Source organism: Triplophysa rosa, linkage group LG6 (assembly GCF_024868665.1).
Source record: "Triplophysa rosa linkage group LG6, Trosa_1v2, whole genome shotgun sequence".
NCBI classification, from domain to species: domain Eukaryota; kingdom Metazoa; phylum Chordata; class Actinopteri; order Cypriniformes; family Nemacheilidae; genus Triplophysa; species Triplophysa rosa.
The window spans coordinates 3,356,937-3,371,042 of record NC_079895.1 but is presented as its reverse complement, the minus strand read 5'-3'; the positions used below and the strand labels follow the sequence as shown (position 1 = coordinate 3,371,042).

The 14,106-nt window shown below is 38.4% G+C and overlaps 2 protein-coding genes across 4 annotated transcripts; both read right to left on the bottom strand.

Annotated features, from left to right (window-relative positions):
- Positions 1-178: 178 nt before the first annotated feature.
- Positions 179-5,221, bottom strand: zgc:92380 (uncharacterized protein LOC445086 homolog). 2 transcript variants are annotated; one of them, XM_057336557.1, is made up of 8 exons: positions 4,837-5,221; positions 4,185-4,267; positions 3,943-4,099; positions 3,151-3,315; positions 2,930-3,055; positions 2,598-2,836; positions 2,012-2,046; positions 179-492 (listed from the first exon to the last, which is right to left on the bottom strand). In XM_057336557.1, exons 1-8 carry the CDS (start codon positions 5,179-5,181, stop codon positions 293-295), a joined length of 1,350 nt encoding a protein of 449 aa, XP_057192540.1. In that variant the 5' UTR covers positions 5,182-5,221; the 3' UTR covers positions 179-292. The 2 variants fall into 2 exon arrangements, with proteins under 2 accessions (XP_057192540.1, XP_057192541.1); XM_057336558.1 differs by lacking the exon at positions 2,012-2,046 and having other exon boundaries at positions 352-492.
- A 3,580-nt stretch (positions 5,222-8,801) lies between these two features.
- gpbar1 (G protein-coupled bile acid receptor 1) lies at positions 8,802-13,992 on the bottom strand. 2 transcript variants are annotated; one of them, XM_057336481.1, is made up of 3 exons: positions 13,653-13,992; positions 13,104-13,295; positions 8,802-11,392 (listed from the first exon to the last, which is right to left on the bottom strand). In XM_057336481.1, exon 3 carries the CDS (start codon positions 11,330-11,332, stop codon positions 10,310-10,312), a length of 1,023 nt encoding a protein of 340 aa, XP_057192464.1. In that variant the 5' UTR covers positions 11,333-11,392; positions 13,104-13,295; positions 13,653-13,992; the 3' UTR covers positions 8,802-10,309. The 2 variants fall into 2 exon arrangements, with proteins under 2 accessions (XP_057192464.1, XP_057192465.1); XM_057336482.1 differs by having other exon boundaries at positions 13,104-13,291.
- Positions 13,993-14,106: the final 114 nt, after the last annotated feature.

Below are 14,106 nucleotides of genomic sequence, written 5' to 3'. Positions count from 1 at the left end.
AAAAGAATACATTTTTAAAACAAACTTGACTCTAAACCTCCAATACCCTTTCGAGGGCATGTCATATTGGGACTTTTATTTTGGTTAAATGTTATGGGCACTGCGGTTAAACAGATGGCTTTAAGTGGTTTATTGCTTAAACATACCACAACCACAGTTTACGAATGACCAGAAACACTGACCAAAAAATGAAGTTTATTGTGTTTTATTGTCACACGGGAGAGTGGAAAAAGCAAATAAAAACAGATGCGCATGCGTCATAAGGCTGTGATAACATAGTTGAAGGAGGAAGTCACTCGTCTTGCTCCACGGCGTCAGAAGAAGCTTCATCCTCCTTTTGCTCAGCAGGTGTCTCCTCATCTTCATCCACAGGAGCGTCTTCGTTGTTAAAATGAGTTGTGTTTTGCTCATGTGCGCTCTCAGAGATCACCTCTCCGTCCTCCATCTCCTGGCGGATGATGATAGTTTTCTTACGATTTTCTGGAGGAGGAGCTGGAGGCAGATGTTGGAGATGACAGTCAGTCGGTGTAGTTTACCTTATAAAGAGTTTATTAAAGCTGCAATCTGTAACATTTCCTCTCTATCGACATCTGTGTTTGAAATGTAAAATTGCAGGTTACGTTGTGTGCTTGTTTTTACATTTGTTTGAAGTCAAATTGTGTCAAACTGACATTATAAATCATCTTTATGAGCTTACCACTGTAAATCGTAGTAAGGTTGGAGATTGATTTTTAATGTATTGCTTTATACCTGTTTTCCTTTTAACCAAAAAAGTTACGGATTGCAGCTTTAACAAAATAAAAAAGTGATTGTTTTAAACATTGCAAGCTGTTACAAGCAAAGTTTTGACATACCATGTTAAGTCTCAACACAGCTACGTTTATTAGTTTAAAATAGAAAGCAATATTTTAATATAAGCAGGGCCATTCTGTAAAAATGGTGCTTTCTTCTGTTTGATAAATGCACAGATTTCAAACAATCATTGGTCAAATGGGTTTAAGCTGATTAAGACTTGCTATCATATATTATGAATCATATATTAAAACATTAAACATTTATTTAGATAGCGAGTCTTAATCAGCTTAAACACATTTGTACTTCATATATACACGTATATATGAAGATTTTGGTTCTAAAATGAGACCTCGGTTTTATTTATTTTTTTGATTCATGTTTTTTCCAATATCAATCAAGCTGCAGTTGGTTTGTTTTGATTTAAGCCATAATAACTCAAAGAATACAGCTAACTAACACAATAAAAACACGATCACAATAAAAAAACATGATTTTTAAAATAGTCATCTCATTTTGGAACCAAACTCGTCATATCTGTATATATATTATACACACAGTATATAATATATATCGTCGCTGTCCTTCCAAAACCTTGTACTATTTTTCAGGAAATGGAAAAAACGTTTTAAATGATTAAATAATGTGTTGTTAAATATGACGAACACTTTTTAATACTTTTCATATTGGTTAGAAACCCAGTGACAAACATAAAGGCTGACTAATAATAATTACTTAAATATAAAATGATAACATGAAAGAAAAATGATGAAATATGAAGATACAAGTTTTCAGAAGGCCAGCACTATGTTAACAGTGCAAAGGTCGGGAGTTTGATTTCAATAAATCACATATTGATAAAATGTAGAGCTTGAATCCCCTGAAAGTCACTTTGGATATAAATTGGCAAATGCAGTCTAAAATCTACGACTCAAACGGCACCTTTTCTATAGAATGGCCCATTTCATTCTTAAATGATCTTGTCTTATATTAAATGTAATGAACACATGAGGTTAGCAGGAATAACATAAAAAGCATGACTGATTGATGTATATTTGGTCAGAGAGGGTGCAGGCAGCATTATTGACTCATCTTTGTTAGAAGTGAGTATACAGCGAGGGTTAGTTAGTAGTGTTTAGGCTGGGTGGATCTGGGTTAAGCAAAGCACGATTGTCAACTCACACTGATGAAACCTGTAATCTACACACACGGCACTTACCTGCGTTCAACGCCTGCTCTAAAGAAAAATCCACTCTGTGGGAGGCAGGAGAGAGAGAGCGGAACAGATGTTGTTAACCGGGGTGAACACAGGCTTGTTTGGAAAGGATAACAATTGAGGGGGTCAAAGGGAGAATTTAAAGGATCGGTCAGTGAAATGGTTATTGATCTGCAGTTATTCTGTATTTTAGAGGTGGGCGGACGGGCACATCTACTGTACCTCAATGTCTTCGACCCTGTTGCTGGGTGTTTGTTCTTAGAAGGACAGACGCATGCTGGGACATGTTTTAGGACAAGCCTGTCGAGAGAATTTGTGCCATATGTGTTGCTATAGAGCGGTGTCACCGCGGTTTGTGTGCTCACAAGGGAAATGATCTATTGGACCGCAGTAATATGAAAAAATAACGGTCTGCAATCAATGACCAAATTGTTGCAAAAGCATTGGTATTTGGGACGAGCGATATAGCTTTGACATTTTTTCGAAGCTTTTTTTATGATTCTTATATAAAGCTTACAGTATGAGGCATTTTTTATTGATTCAGTTATTGTTCAGTGCATGGCTCGATGATCAGTTGAACGTCTCTAACCTGTTATTGTCCCCCTTGTCCTCACCAACACCCTCCAGGAGGCCGTGATAGGTGCCGATCTCAGCCTCGAGTTTCATCTTAAGGTTAAGCAGAGCCTGATATTCAGCGGCCTGGCGTTCCACCTGGGCACGCACCTGCCCCAGCTCCCCCTCCAGCTGCTGAATTCGAGAGTTGTGCCCACCGACTTCCTGACCGTAGCGAGCTTCCGTCTCGTGCAGCGTATCCTCCAGAGATCGAATCTGCGGCAAGGATAAATTTGGTGAGTTTGGTGAAAGGTTAATGTGCAGACGACTCCGATCAAGCGGATGATTTGTGTAACGTGTGCATCGTACCATGTTGTGCAGAGTCTGCAGGTCGATCTCTAGAGCTTGTTTCTGTCTGCGCAGTTCATTCAGCTCTGTCCGTCCCGTCTGCAGAGCCTCTGTGTTCTGTGTCACTTCAGCTGCGATGTTTTCAAACTGGATGGAGACATTTAAGGGTTAAGCACGATCATCTCGATAAAACAGAAGGATGCAAAATATGAGGTTCTCTGTGGCCTATGGTTGGTACTGACCTTGTTTTGATACCAAGCTTCAGTTTCCTCTTGGCTCTTCTGCGCGGCTCGCTCGTACTGCGTACGGATGTTGTTGATGATTTCAGAGAGGTCTGCGCTGTTTTTAGTCTCCATTTGCACATTGACTTGGGAGCCATTGATTTGGTCACTCAGGTTGGCTACATCCTGCAAAAATATGACTATTAATATGAAGTGTACTAATAGAATCTGCTGGTTACTATACAAGTATGCATACTGCCTGCCCTAAGGCATAGACTAGGCTACTTGACAGGGTAGGTTTGTCTGTTGGCCTTGGATTCTTTTTCTCAACCAAAATGATTTCACAAAAGTTATGAACCATGTATGAAACCAAGATGAATAAGCACATGTTTAAAATCAATTATGACGACTAAGATAAAAGACTGTACTTCGAAGTATTATGAGTAAAATGCAATGGAAAAGTCGTTTCTGGTTCCCAGAAGAACCTTCAAGTCAACGGTTCTTAAAACAAACTATTTCTTTCTTTTTCAGAGTCTGCCGAATATTTTCTATTACAAAGAAGCTTGTGCGCGATAAAATAGTTAAAAGAGTTTTTGTTTTTTGGAATCTCTGAGCTCACGATAAGGTTGTCTTGAACACGATCTATATCTCTGACGGAAGTGAATGACATTCATGTTCTGTTTACTGTCTGTCGGTTTGTGGTACAACCAAGCGCCTCAACGAAGCAGATCAAACAAACCACCTGAGTACATATGTACTCAATGCAGGTGTTGATGTTTCTTCAGAGTAAAACAATGTATTTAAGGCGTGCACCTCCTCGTGGCTTTTCTTCAGGAAGGCGAGCTCTTCTCTCATGGACTCGATCTGGCCCTCCAGTTGCATACGGCTCATGTAAGTGTCGTCCAGCATCTTGCGCAGCCGTGCCAGATCCTGCTCCACCCCTTGCCGCATGGCTTGCTCTGACTCAAACCTGCCCGCAGGGAACAGTTCATTTGCATGAATGACTACAGGACGCTGCGCTTCATCTGGCTTGAAAACATATATGTTTGTCTTACTTGACTTTAAAATCGTCAGCAGCCAGGCGGGCATTATCTATCTGCAGAATAAGTCTGGAATTGTCCATGGTCATTTCCTGGATCTGAGGTAGAATAACGAAGACAAGACACTAACGTCAAAAATCATAATTTTGCACAGTTGTCATTCAATCTTATGCTGAGTGATGCAATTTGATGTGTTCACTTTTCTATTATCGACGATAATGCCTTGATGTCTCTTTGTTGTCTTTCCATCTAACAAAAATAAAATAAATGTGTAAACTGCTGTTTGTCCTTTGCTCTGGTCTTTTCCTGCATCACACTTGCAAAAAACGAATAAATGAAATATTTGCATTGAAGTTTGCAAGTGGCTGCAGGGCGCGCTACACAATGCTTCTCAATGTCCTATTCAAGTTAAAGGAGACACATGGACACACTTGACTGAATTTACGTCTTGTGTCTTGACAGGCATTTAACCTCTGCCTTACTGCTTGAAATTTCAGTTTTGCACAAACTGTGCCAATTTTGCTTACATATCAATTTCGAAACAAAAATATTACCATTATTCTCAAATGTGGGAAATATCATAAAGAATAATCAGGTGTGTCCAAGCTTCGATTGTTTACTAATAAAACAATGGATGAAAGTCTGACAAAAGCTTATATTTGCTCACCTGGTTTCTCAGATCAGTAATGGTTTTCTCATAAGCGCTCCAGTCCCTCCCAGTCTCGTTGCTTTTTCTCATGAGAGCATCTTTGATCTGCTCCTCCAGGGTGTTGTTGGACTCCTCCAGGAGTCGCACGTTGGACAGGTACCCCGCCAGACGATCATTCAGACCCTTCATGGTCTCTTTATCATCAGGGGTTAAGGAGTTGCTGTTAATGTTCACGTACGGACGCATTGCGTTGGCCATGTTACCTATAGAGGCAGATGAAATAGACCCGAACATGCTGCCTCTTTGACCCAGGCCAGACAGACTTGCGCTGGAGAAACTCCTGGAGGTGTTCTTGAACGACATCGTGAGGATTCGAGTTTGTTCTTTCACCTGAAGCAGGTAGACAGTGGGGGGGATGGAGCACAGAGGGTTTATATAACACCTGAGTGATGCGTTCGGCTCTGTCCGCAGTGATTGGTCTGTTAGTCTACACCTGTTCGTCTCTCATTTGCTTTACAAAATGCGAACGAACATCGCAAAGCAAACAAGATTAGAGCAGCCTGGTTTATTGACACGAATACATGAATGAGTTCACTTCACTTATTCAGTAAATAAAACTGGACAGGCCTTCGTGTAGTAAATGTTCTAAATGATTAGGCTAAATGCAGTCTAATGCATGATCATTCATCGCAAACCGAAGAGAAAAAAAACTGTTAAAGCAAATAAAATAGTAAAATGTGGAAAATATGCTTTTAAAAGATACAGTAAGTCGAAAAGTTATTTTCTATTTAAATTATACGATCAGAACAATGACTATACGTATATCCTAAATGTTGAATGAATATTTCGTTTTAGAATTGCTTGGGTGTCCATTTTTGCTTTAGTGACATGCTTGAGATGCAAACTAAATATCTTTTAGTTTAGTATGGTTTCAAAATGCGTCGATCATCTTACATAGGCCAGTGGTGAATTACGTCTGAATTACCTTTGATAACATTTTAACACTTTTAATTTATTTCCTGATTTAAATCTGATTTTTAAGGGTCAACGATTAATAAAATGGTATTATATTAATGTCAGAGGTCATTTGTGTATGGAAAACAGTGCATCATATGGGCAATAGGTAAAGCTGCTTTTTGTGGTTTTATAGCCCCATCTAGTGGTTGGAAACATTATTTTTTCTTTTTTAGTTAAGTTTTTTGTTGTTTCGTAAAAGGTTTGTATTTAATTGTTTTGCTGTGTTCATTTTTTATTAGAAATGTACTAGTACATATAGTGTGGCAACATGCTCTACATTTTTATTACAAATATAATGAAGGCTTAAACTTAAGATTCATTTTGTGTAACTTTTGTATTTATTACAACAAAATTAAAAGCATCTTGAAAGGTTATTTTTTTAGCATCAGTACAAAAGTTTCACAATTCTTTATAGCTTTCTCACATTTTTGTAGCTTCCCATAATTATCATTTTACATTAAGAAAACAGAAGTACATTCAATGACACATACTGTATGTGTGATAAACCTGTGATTGCATGTCATAAACATTTTATGTCATCAATCATCTGTCCCAAATTGTTGGCCATTTAAAATATTTAAAATAAAATAAATAAAAGCAGTGCAAAAATATAAAAAGTCCTGTAGACTAAACATTGTACCAGAGTACCAATAAAGATGAAATTGTCACAGAACGGAAAAACAACGTTGAACAGCCAAAACAGAGACTTCTAGAACACCAGAAACTGATGATAAAAGCACAGGGAAGGATAAATATGTACTGCCTTCTATAAACAACAAATCAGGATAGGATTAGATTTGAAACTCCTATAGACTACTGTTGAATCAAAACACATCAATCCACATATCATGTATATACACTAATGCTTGCCCTCCCCAAAGTATCAGGTAAAAAAGGAACATTTGGGAGATTGTCTTAACTTTGCTGTCAATGTCTGAGCCATTTTTTGTACCGATACTGGGCAGAAAACACACCGCTGTCTGGTTCTGCTCAAAGGGAAGATTTTATATTAGAGATGTAACTCAATCTGCTGTAAACACGTGGTTGTGTAAATCTACATTAGCACTGAATAAATCATTCCGACTTGCATGCGCAGGTCAATTTGGCTGTGGAGTTTCTCAGGGACATAAATAATGTCAGATAACTTTTATACCTGTTGATTTCTCAGATTTACTTGCTAAATTCTTTACTTTAAATTCTGATTCAGAGCTGATAAACACAGACCCGTGACTGTTCATATTACTGCAACTCATAACGTGCCATGTTTCTTGGCGACCAAAAACTCATAATGAACAATATGACAGTGGAATAATTGTTTATTTTGATAATGAATATAAACGTATTTCACTGTTTATTGAACATTGGTGTTTACTGCTGTGTACAATGCTTTATAAAAGCAATAATTTACGTTTATAGCTTTATTATTCTTCACAAGGCAATTTCTTCACTCATTCAAAAAACATCATAAAATAATAAACATGTTGAAACATGACACATAACAAATGTGTTCCTTTAAATGTTTTATTTATTATATTTTATAATGTTCTGTTTTTAAAGTCATGCATTACAAGGATTAAAGTCCATGTTTTGTGATGTTTGGGGTTCCATGCAGAGACCTCAGCGATTTGTGTAAAATTATTTTAAAAACGAACTTCTTTTTATTCTTTTATTAAGTCTTTTAATAGGTTTTTTAAAATGAAACTCTGTATTAATAAATTTAGAACATCTCGTCCCTTTTTGATTCAGAAGATCTGCTGAACATCAATGCCTTGGCCATGGAGACCTAAACGAACATAGAGACAAATAACATCCTGACAGCCTGTAAAGCAGTTAGAGAAGATGAAGAGCCAAATAAACAGTAAAAACGAGTTTGGTCCAGTATATTTGATATTGGTCTAGTTACATTTTAAGTGAAAAATTGTCCTGGTCTGAGAACAATATTATGATGTAAAGTTCTGATTTACTGCTGCAATATCATTGGTACCAGAAAAATCTGATTTATAGGATGTGGATTTTAAAATGAAGGCACAATATAAGGCCCTGTTCAGTCGGGCGGGTTATGAAGCTGCACCTGCTTTTTGGCTTTTACTCTCTAATGGGTTATTACAGCTGCCAGTAGATGAAAGGGAGCAATTCTATTCACAGGTGAATCTCAAGAACATCCAAGTCTTATTGCACCCCAAGACTGAATCTAGCCCAACATTTATTTCTTACCGAACCCATTCAGCGCTCCCTCACCTTGACTGAGATTCTTCTCATGCCACTTCCATCTACTTCCATCTGTCTCCTTTTATGCTGCAACAATATCAAATAATACAATCTAATACTCAACCCTAACATGCCCCAATACTACGTTTAAATAAAGTTGCACAACATTAATACAAATGTGAATGACATTCGCTTATATGTTAACTTCTTGTTTTGAAACTTACAGTATTCGCACCAATTACATTATATAAGGAGTGACCATGTTGTGTAAGTTTTAGTTTTGCACATCATTTGAAGCATCACTGACATCAAAAGCTGTTAACCAACAGTGGGCACAAAAGCAACTGTCTGTGTACTTAACTTTTGCATTTATCCCAAACTATTAATCATTAACACCATTTTCTGATGAAAATGTAACAGGTGCTTGCTCATTCAAAACTCTCTGTCACAATGCTGGGATGTTCAGAATGGTTGCTAGGGAGTTGCTAATGTGTTCTGGGTGGTTACTAGAACATCGCAAGGCAATTGTTGGTGGTTCTAGCATGTTGTAGATTATGCATTATGCATTTGAGCTATAGGAACACCGAACACCTTGAAAGTCAAAATGATGAACATAATTTGCCGGGATATTATAAAAGTTCATACTAAAAGCTCAGTGAGAAACAAGAAGAGGAAGAATGTGCAACAGATGACTTTGTGAGTGTGTACTGCAGTTTTAATACTCTTGACCTTGTTTAGCTTCAAACCATTAGGGAACAATGAGTCACAGAATTTCTCTGTAAAATTCAAACCCAAACTAAAACGACTATGAAACACTTTTATCTTTATATAAATGTGTATTTGAGTAATGATCAACATTAGAGTGCAGTCGACAATGTTTGTAGTAACGTTACTGAAATGTTCACAAGGTACACAGCATATTTCATAGTTTCGCAACATCTAACACAAACTATAAAGGCATCTTAATTTGTCTTTTTCTCTTGTTTAGCCACTATTCAAATTTGAGCTCTTTGTGTTTGGCTCGCACAGACAGAAACACACATTCTCCAGACTTCCACTGGGATTAATGGGTTTGTCAATGGACAGACACTTTCTGGGAATATTTATACAGCTCTATTGGAAAACACTTATACATCTGTTTTTTGCCTCTCATTGGTCTATTAAAATGTTCCATATTTGTTCATTTATGACTACAAGCTCTTCGTGACGTTAAAAGTATGTCTCATTGTAAATGTTTTATAAATGTTTAGAGTTTGAGTAATACACTGTGACATGTATTGTAAACTAACACATCATAGTCCACTAGATTTCGCTGTGTAATTTCACTTGTTCAAAATCTCTATCCATGATGCTTTTCACCTTCTAATGGACTTTGCATAAATGAAAGATTGGGTTATTTAACATTAAAAGCCCTAAAAATTATGATTACCAGATTAGATGGCTGGATATAGATAGAAAGATAGACAGGCAGAGAGACAGATAAATAGATAGATAAACAGAGAGACAGATAGAAAGAGAGTGAGACAGAGAGTCAGACAGACGGACAGACATACTATAGATAGATAGACAGACAGACAGACAGACAGACAGAGAGTGAATGAGAAATTCAGATAGACAGACAGACTATAGATAGACAGACAGACAGACAGACAGACAGACAGACAGACAGACATACAGATAGACAGACAGACATGCAGACAGACAGACAGACAGACAGACAGACAGACAGACAGACAGACAGAAAGAGAGTGAGACAGACAGACAGACAGACAGAAAGAGAGTGAGACAGACAGACAGACAGACAGACATACTACAGATAGACAGACAGACAGACATGCAGACAGATAGACAGAAAGAGAGTGAGACAGACAGACAGACATACTACAGATAGATAGACAGACAGACAGACATACAGATAGACAGACAGACATGCAGACAGACAGACAGAAAGAGAGTGAGACAGACAGACAGACAGACATACTACAGATAGACAGACAGACAGACAGACATACAGATAGACAGACAGACCTGCAGACAGACAGACAGACAGACATACTACAGATAGACAGACAGACAGACATACAGATACAGACAGACAGACAGACATATACAGATAGACAGACAGACAGAAAGAGAGTGAGACAGACAGATAAAACAGATAGAACAGTAAGTGTTTTGTTCTTAGACTTCATAAAGCATTTTATGCACCACAGAACTGTTGAGTTAAAAGTCATTGACACATTTAATTGAAACATCTTTCGGCTCATCAAAGAGTAATATCTCTGCTGTTCTGTCCAGCTCTGCAGCGCTTTCTCAGCTTACGCATGACTCTGCTGACGGGCTCTGTGTACTGCTTATTGGCCAGCCCCAGTATGAGTGGAATGATGGCCATGCTGCCGATGCCCGTACAGGACATGATGATGTATAAGGAGGAGCTGGACGTGCTCACGCCGCTCTGCAGGGCCGTCACGGCCATCAGCTGATAGATGATGTACGGCACCCAGCACACCAGGAACGTGAGGGACACGGCGGCCACGCATTTGGCGTAGCGCAGGTTGAGCTGCTGCTCGTGGTCCGACTGCTGCTCTAGACGGTCCACGGCGCGCTGAAGCTTACAAATGTTCTTCACCTGTTTGCGCGCGATCCACAACACCCGGCCCGTCATTCCGGCAATGGACAGCATGGCGGGCAGCACCAGCCCGTACACCTCCAAGTAAATAAACACCTCGGGAAACACCTGCTTGTAGGAGCAAACCTCATCCGTCCCGGAGTAGTTCCCAGATGTGTATGATCTCACAAAAGTCTCGTTTACGTCCGAGCTCTTGTTGCCTTTGGGGTCCACCCAGTTGTTCCACCCGAAGGCAGGAAGTGATGCGTACAGCAACGGGGGGAGCCAGACGATCAGCAAGGCCACGGGGAAGCAGCGATGGACCCAGAACTGGCTGTGGTGCAGGGGACTGACGATACACAGGTAGCGCTCGTAATGCACCATGACTAGATTAAAGAGGAAGGACAGAAATAAAAAATTGGGTAATGTGTACATCAGCAAGCAGCTCTTGAAATCCAGCAGCCGGTCGAGGGCCATGCGTGGAATGAAGGGCAGGGCGATGCCGGTGCACAGATCGGCCACCAGCAGGCTCAGGAAGAAGTAATTGGGGGTGTTGTGTAGCTGGCGGTTGCAGGCTATGCCCACTATGATGAAGAGGTTGGCCAGGATGATAATTGACGACAGTGGTACGGTGATGTAGAAGATTAAGTTCTCAATGCTCGGCTTGTCAAGCGGATCCATGATGGAGCTCAACCCTGTTCTCCGCTGGACTAAACAAAGGCGGGACTAAGCCCATCCACACTGAAAGAAATAGGAGAGATGTTTAAAGCATAGGAATGACACAGGAAACCTGCTGTATACTTTCTGCTCTTATCTTTTATCTCGGTTTAGTTGCTTGGGCGCATAAGCATTTGTGTCACAAAGATGGTGTTAAAGGAATAGTCCGCTTTAAATTGTACATAGTCCCATTATTTAATAATTCTCTTTATTTAGAGAATAATAAAATAAAAGTCTTTTTAAAACTGCATGCTGTTATATTTCCATATGATTGTAATATGATGCACTGCGTTCTGAGTCTACTGAAACCAGTTGACAGCATTGTGTGATGAACGCATTAAAATACGGGACCCGGTCTGTAAAAACCAGGCTAAAGTCTCATAATAATTATGAGATAACAAGCATAGTTTTGTTTTTAACCATTCATTTCACCATGATTTCAGCTTTACTCAGTCATTATTAAAAACATCATTTCACAGGATGTTCTTTACATCATGTAGGATGATTCTATGTAGAAAAAAGTACTTTAGCTGGGGTTTCAGATTGGGTCACATAAAGGTTATTATAAGAAACCGAGAAATCTTCTTGGGAGACTTCTTGGCATAAATTATATTATAACCTGTTTAAGCCATTGTTTATATTCATTTTAGTATTATAAGGAAAAATGAATAGCATATGTTAATACAAATATGAATATTAATTGGCATATGAATAAAAATATGGATATAGAGAGAAATATAACTATGAATTTAAGTAGAAATGACATACCTACACAGTAAAATCCCCAGTGTTAAAAAAGGTCTAATTAACACTCGCAGTGTATATATAATCCACACTCTCAGAGTGTGGATTATATATACACTGTGAGTTAAATTAATTTGACCTTTTTTAACACTGGCGATTTTGCTGTGAAATATTAATACAAATACGGTGATTATGACAATTTATTTCAGGCTTGGAAAAACATCACATAGACACGTGAATTTTCATATTCTAAACAGATTTGATCTTGCCACGATGCACAACTTCAATGCACAATTTAAACTTAAACCATGTTTAATGATGGACACTTTAAATACTGCTTAAAATAGTCATTACCACAACATCCTGTTTTAGTTTCACAGAGAGCATCTTAAACTTTATTGCAGGTTTGAATGGGTCAATGCTGCATGGTCGCATACGGCTAATGTTTAAATATTTATATAGGTGCCAAGTTGCCATTTGTATTTAACGATTATATCAAACATGACCCCCGGCTTTCCACTACTATAAACTTCTATAAAGAAAATGTCCTACTTTATCACAGCAGGTGATCTGTGGGATTTGTTGCTTTTATTTGAATTGATCCTTTAACATAACATGTTATTTTACATATTCAATCACTATCTAAATATTAAAAAGTGATTAGTAGTTTAGAAATATAGTATACTAATAAATTCAACACATCTATCCATTATGTTGCCTTTTGGTGGTTCATACAGTGGGATCTAAAAATCCGAGACCACATTAAACTATTTTTTTCCATTTAACTTTAAGCTTTAGGGAAAAGGTAATATTACGTTATGATGTAAAATGGAGAAATGCTGCATTAGAAGTCAACATCTAGTTTGTACAAAACATGAAATTCTCAAAATGCATGTCAATATTCTGGCCAAACTGAAGCATTTTTATTATTGCACCCCAACTTTTGGAGCTAACTTGAAATTGTTAAAAGTAAAAAAATCCAAACACTCACCTGAAAACAATGCTTAATCTTCATTCAACAGACACACACGTGATGTTCCAGCCATGTGTTGATCTGTGATCTAGTGTTATTCCTACTGTCTGTGCTCACCGTACACCAGCATTTGCAGCCCAGTTCTCCCAGTTGACAGGAGTCATACGGTCGAGCAGGATGCTTCTTAAAGGGACAGTGACCTCATTCTGACTTGAACACAAAAACACCACAGGAGAGGTATTTATACTCCGGAAGTCACAATTTACGATACGAATGTTGCGGTGAGCAGAATAAAATATGACATATTACATATTTCTCCTGTGAAAACGAACCACATTCATAAACTCACAAGAGAGTTTCGCTTCATCTTTTAAGTGTCACGCATAAATCTCACCCTGCTGTGCACTTAAAACGCCAGAACGCTTCTCGCACACAGCTACCGTGTGGCTTGCTTGGAAAATTCTGCATTTCTTTTAATGCACCGTGTGACATTCACAATATGTAATGTTATGACTCACAAGGCCTTGCATACTGTGTACACTTCACCTCAAAACATTCTTTACTCACTGTACAAATGACCGTCCGTGATGGATGAGAAAACCATTGCGTTTGCTGAGGAAAAGCAGGCAGATGAAAGTCAGGCTTGCTTTGCCTGCGGCCACTGCAAACACATCTATCAAACTCTGTGTCACTTTTGTAAGCTTCCGCTTGGCTGGCCTCATGCCTGAGACATGCAACGTCACTAAAAAACACACAATCACACGCATTGACTTCCATTGTTTTACCAGACTGTTCATATTCATATTTCAAAACCCATAAACTAAACCATCATACAAACCTGAAACATTATTAGTTTTAAAATAAAACATGATGATTTTAGAGATTACCTATTGATGTCTAAATTGTAAAACAGCGTCTCTTACAAGTATAACCAATTCTATAGGCACACACACACACACACCAGCACATAAACACACTTTTAAGAGAAAGACAAAGAGAAGTGCCAGTGTTGCGTCATGAA

Bases quoted from the DNA above. Each gene is read 5' to 3' on its own strand.
- zgc:92380 (XM_057336557.1), bottom strand. From the start codon at position 5,181: ATGTCGTTCAAGAACACCTCCAGGAGTTTCTCCAGCGCAAGTCTGTCT. The intron at 4,100-4,184 runs GTAAGACAAACA...CCCTGCGGGCAG, and splicing joins GCTGACGATTTTAAAGTCAA to GTTTGAGTCAGAGCAAGCCA. The intron at 3,056-3,150 runs GTCAGTACCAAC...GTCTCCATCCAG, and splicing joins AAGCTTGGTATCAAAACAAG to TTTGAAAACATCGCAGCTGA.
- gpbar1 (XM_057336481.1), bottom strand. From the start codon at position 11,332: ATGGATCCGCTTGACAAGCCGAGCATTGAGAACTTAATCTTCTACATC.